Source organism: Brassica napus, chromosome C3 (genome assembly GCF_020379485.1).
Source record: "Brassica napus cultivar Da-Ae chromosome C3, Da-Ae, whole genome shotgun sequence".
In the NCBI taxonomy this organism is placed as follows: domain Eukaryota; kingdom Viridiplantae; phylum Streptophyta; class Magnoliopsida; order Brassicales; family Brassicaceae; genus Brassica; species Brassica napus.
The window spans coordinates 61552717-61557883 of NC_063446.1; the positions used below are offsets into that span (position 1 = coordinate 61552717).

Sequence of the window (5167 nt, forward strand, 5' to 3'; positions counted from 1 at the left end):
TACACCACCGTCAAGTTCGTCTCCGGCTTATCTATCCTCTCCGCGCACCTTTGTCTCAAGCTTCAAGATTTTCTATTCACTGACCATACTCCACCAACTATAGACAGCAAGCTCTCCAACTAATAAAGAAAAAATAAAACGATTTAATCAGTTCTAAACCCTAGAAATCGATTTCAGATCTATATTGATTTCTACCTGTTTCTGGATCGATGAAGCAGAAGCAATGGAGAAGCAACGTATTGAAGTTTCTGTGTGGATTGAAGACCTTCGCGACACTTCTTGAGCAAGCTCTCCTACACTTGGATTTCCAGATCTCGACCATGTTGTCTTCTCATCCTTCCTTCTTCGGAGTCCACCGCCATTCGAACAGGAGGAATAAGAAGAGACGGTGGTGGTGGTGGTTTAGAGAATAAGAAAGAAATATGTGCAGAGATACAGAAAAGAAGAAGAGATATGTTGAAGGCGTAGGGAAAGAACAAAATAGAAAGAAAAAAAAAAATCTTAGGCAGAAATAAATTAGAAAAATTGATTAATTAACTGTGGCCGTTGGATAAACATTTATCAAAGACTGAAAGTAGCGATCTTTGTCACCCCACACTGACCAATCAGAAAACGGTTAGTGGATCCCTAACTTTAGATCCAAAAGAAGATCGTGTGGTTCGTATATAACCATTAGTCCAAGTCCAAAATTTTTAAACTGTAATATGAAATTTGTTTAAAGGTTTAAAGTAAAAGGTTTAAAGTAAAAAAGTAAAAGTAAATGAAATTAGTTTAAAGGTTTAAATGTTTGAGTATAGGGTTTGAAAAGTTTGTCTTTAGATTTTAGATTTAAAGTTTGAGTTTGGAATAAAAGTTTGAGTATAGGGTTTGAGGATTAAAGGTTTAGAGTATTGATTTAATATTAATTTTTGAAAAAGAAATAATTTTTGAATTTTTATTTAGTGTTGATATTTTTTTTAATTACTTTATATTTAAAATTTTGAGTTTAGAATAACACTACAAAAAATATGTACATTGTTAGCGCTGAAAATATGTTATATTAGATGTTTAGCGAATTCATAAATACTATATATACGGCAGCCATCATAGGTACCCCTTCTACGATAGCATTTTTTTGGAATGCTATGAAATATGCACATATCATAGGAGTATATCATAGCAATACTCCTATGATGTTATTACCTTTTACCATAACATATATAGTTTGCTATTATAGAATGAAGATTATAATAGCATTTATCTATGAATCTTGATAATACATTTTCACCATTGAATTATATGTATATTTATATATATATAAATTATCCGGAATGTATGTTTAATTTCTTTTTAAAACATAAATTAAAACTAATTTATAATTAAATCGGTTAAGTTGACTAAAAATAATAAATTGGTATTTTTATAAATTGAATTTTGGTTTACAATTACATTGGTTTACAATTACATTGGTTTACAGTTACAAATTGGTTTAGTAATTAACCCTAACTAAACCTAATACACCCACCAAACTACAATCAGACGATCTTCTTCAGTCCCCGCCGCATCTCCACCGCACGACCACCACCCCACCACCGGCTTGCACCACTGCTGCATCACGCTTGACCGGAGTCGCCGCTATGTCACACCACTGATTTTACTTCCCTGCTCCTTAACAAATCTGTAAACAAAATAAAAATCAATCACAAATTTATAAGAATATAAGAGGAAGGTGAAGTGAGTTTACCTGTGGTGGTGGTGAGGAGGTGAAGCCAACGCAGATCTTGACCAGAGACATACCAGTCCTTGGTACCACCGTATTGTCTCCTCTGCTCACGACCACCAGCTCTGCCCACAAAGAAAAACATAATCAAAACAGAGAGAGAGAGACAGAGAGAGAGAAAGAGGTGACCATGGTGGTGGTGGTGAAGACTACGACAGAATCGAACGGAGTGCGACGGAATCGAGCCCCTTCCCATGTCTTCTCCGACACAACTCTACCATCTCGAACTCCATCTCTCTCTATCTCTTTGGCTTCTGTAACTCTCTCTCTCTTCTCAAACACGAGATCTCAGATCGCAAAAATAATTAAAAACAAATGTAAAAGTACAATTAATCTTGAGCGTTGATTCAATATTATCCAAGGGTGGAAAAGGTGATCCATGCCAAACCAATTGAGAAAAGGATGAGAATAGCTGAGAGAATGATTTTGGACTTTTGATCTAAATCAATCAATGGCTCAAAAAAAAATACATATTATCTTTTTATTTATTTATAGTTATTATTAAATTAGCTAAACTTTAATTGATTTGATATTATAATTTAAAATTTGAAATCTATATTTTTGTATTTGAGTTTTGATGTTGTGTGATTTACTAAATTTGAAAAGATTAAATTTATGACTTTGTATGTAGAGTTTAATTTTGGGGTTTAGAGATTAGATTTAGGGTGTAGATTTATGATTTAGTGTATAAAGTTTAGAATTTAAATTATATATTGTATTTTAAAATAATTAAATTTTGAATTTAAATTTAAGATTATAGCTATATTATGAAAAAATGAAGTTTTAAAGTTTATGTTTAGGGATTAGGGTTTAAACCCTAAAAACTAAAACTTAAACACAGTCCTCAAAACTTAAATATTTTCTTATTTTAATCTTAGATTTTAAGTTTCATTCAAAATTTATATTTTTATAAATTTAATTTCAAATATTAATTTTAAACCTCAAACCATAAACTATACTTATATATATCATATCCCAAATTTATCATATACCATAAACTATAACTAAAAATTTTAAAACTCTTTTTTCATTAGTTAATTTCAAATTTTAAATTTAATCTAAAAGTTTGGTCTTACGTCTTAAATCTAACTAAACCCCGAGACACTATACTCCAAACCCTATAATTATATGAAAATCTTTAATTTATTTAAATAGGAACTTTATAAATATAAAATATAATTTAATTTTTAAACATAAATATCACTCCTTTGTTAATCCTCCTTTTAATTGGTAAAAAATATATTCCATAATTTGTAAACTACAAATTGATTTATAAAAACATAGCAGTCTTAAAACAATGTTACAGGTAAGGATCAACAACGAATCAAAAACAATAGACAAAACTTTGCATTTTGATCATCTGATTTGCAAGTATTTTCTATTTGTCTTGAAGCTCAGTAGCCATTTTATCTTGTGAAGTTTTTGGAGCCTGCACATAACTCATCAGTTCAGTGCCAGACCTAGACAGATTGGGTGAGTTGGAGCAAGCTCTGCATTTGCAATATGGAGCGTCACGGGAGTGTCTGAAACCCCTTTACCAGATCCTGCAACACATGTCAACTACTTATCACAATCAAAACTTATTTTGGTTCACTCTTGATCATACAACACTAAAGTTCATCACAAAGCAAAACTAATCTATCATCATGAAGCAAAACTAATCCATCATCATGAAAAATATAATATCCCTAAAAGCCGAGAAAAGCTAGTCAAACACAAATTTACATTTACAGACAAGCTTCAAGTCTCCATGAATTAAATGAGTAATAGGACATCAACTGATACACTAAAAAAAGAAGGTTTAACATTTACCTTGAGGTCTTGACGATCTTGCAGTTTAGGAACAATGTCTCTGTGTTTCATGTCATCATAAACTTCATCAAATGCAAAAGCAGAAGGATCCTCCTCCAATGTTTTCTTATGCTTGCAACTATATCCACAAGTTGCTTCAGGTGGATAGTTTCCGTACCTGCAGAAAAATGACCACGATTAGCGCTCTTTATTTGTAACATATTCTTCTAAGTTCGAACCTTATATCGACGTTAGAAAATATCAAACGATAACCTTAGCTACACTTCTGTGACCCAACCCTTCAGCTAATCTATCCTGCTCCTTGCCTGAACATAGGATTATACCTAACACAAAGAACTGAAACATAAAACTTGAATCCTCATTACAGAAACAGAACAAAGAAGGGACGATTGGATGTTCAAAATCTCCATATAAGAATGATAGAGCTTAATCCGCCATTAGCATCGTCAAAAGGGATCTTTTTCTAGCTTATTGAGAACTCTACACCAATCCAAGATTATCCCAAACACCAAAAAAATTGCAGAGATTCATCAAAAGAGAATCTTTTTTCTCGACAATATGAAAGGATTTATGGGTCTTGTGTGGCTAAACACACACAATGAAATGTGACATCGTCCTAATGAATCTCCATACAAATCTTGTTTGATGCACCAAGAAGAGAGATGAGAAGATGAACAGAGACTAGCTAGAGATGAAAAGAGGATGGAACAGATAGAGAAGGATGCTTACCTAGAGTCGCGGTCTGGTGAGCTGTCGGAGTCGGATTTCAAATCGCCGGGAATGCCGGAGTCAGGGTTCCGATCTCTGTGGAGACAAAACGACTTTGAGTTCGTCGGTACAAATATTTTTTTATCAGATTTGGGTTACAAACCTGGAAAGAGGTTGACGTTTCTCTCTTATTCTTCCTGAGTTCATCTTCTTCTTTCTTCAATTGCTGATCCCATATTCCACCAGAAATTTCAGACCCGACGCAGCTGCTAAACCAAGAAATTGCAAACTAAGAGAAGAAGAAAAGCGAATCGTTGTCACTTTTCCAACATCAGCAGTTGAAATCAAAAACGAAGAAATAAATAAAACCTAGAGATAGAGTTTTAAGCCGTTTGGGTGAGAAAGCCAGAGAAGAGAAAAAGATATCCATTGTTTGGGGAAAGTAATTGAAAAAAAAAAGACCTTGGAAAGTAGTTTGTCAATTTTTTTTAAGAGTGTTTGCTCCAAACTGATTTTTAGTTCCCTCTTGTTGAAAAATAAGGTTCCAAAACTCAAATTTTGTTTTTTAAGCGAAATTTTACAATAACTTTTATTTAATGTTATTATATAGTACGAAAATTTTAAATTCATTTATGATAGCAGTTTAGTTTTACGTGCTATAACAATGTGCTATCAATGCGGACTTTTTTTGTAGTGTAAATGTATGAGTATATTGTTTAAAAGTTAAAGGTTTGGGATATTGATTTTAAGATTTGAGATAAATTTTTGGAAATGATTAATTTTTGAGTTTATATCTAACATTTGAAGTTAAATTTAAGATTTGATATTAAAATAGAGTTTAAAATTTGTATTTAGAGTTTAGAGTTTAAAAACTTGTTTAGGGTTTAA

At 32.2% G+C, this 5167-nt stretch overlaps 1 protein-coding gene across 11 annotated transcripts; it reads right to left on the reverse strand.

Annotated features, from left to right (window-relative positions):
* Positions 1 to 1381: 1381 nt before the first annotated feature.
* Positions 1382 to 4848, reverse strand: LOC111198045. 11 transcript variants are annotated; one of them, XR_007320998.1, is made up of 7 exons: positions 4649 to 4779; positions 4443 to 4548; positions 4301 to 4375; positions 3824 to 3894; positions 3572 to 3728; positions 1724 to 3303; positions 1382 to 1657 (listed from the first exon to the last, which is right to left on the reverse strand). XR_007320998.1 is itself a non-coding variant. In XM_048751664.1 (7 exons), the coding sequence occupies exons 2-6, from the start codon at positions 4484 to 4486 to the stop codon at positions 3203 to 3205; spliced, it is 363 nt and encodes a 120-aa protein (XP_048607621.1). In that variant the 5' UTR covers positions 4487 to 4548; positions 4649 to 4848; the 3' UTR covers positions 1382 to 1657; positions 1724 to 3202. The 11 variants fall into 11 exon arrangements, 7 of the variants coding, with proteins under 7 accessions (XP_048607621.1, XP_048607622.1, XP_048607620.1 ...); XR_007320999.1 differs by having other exon boundaries at positions 4443 to 4545; positions 4649 to 4774; XM_048751664.1 differs by lacking the exon at positions 3824 to 3894 and having other exon boundaries at positions 1724 to 3319; positions 4301 to 4332; positions 4363 to 4375; positions 4649 to 4848.
* Between the last annotated feature and the right edge of the window lie 319 nt (positions 4849 to 5167).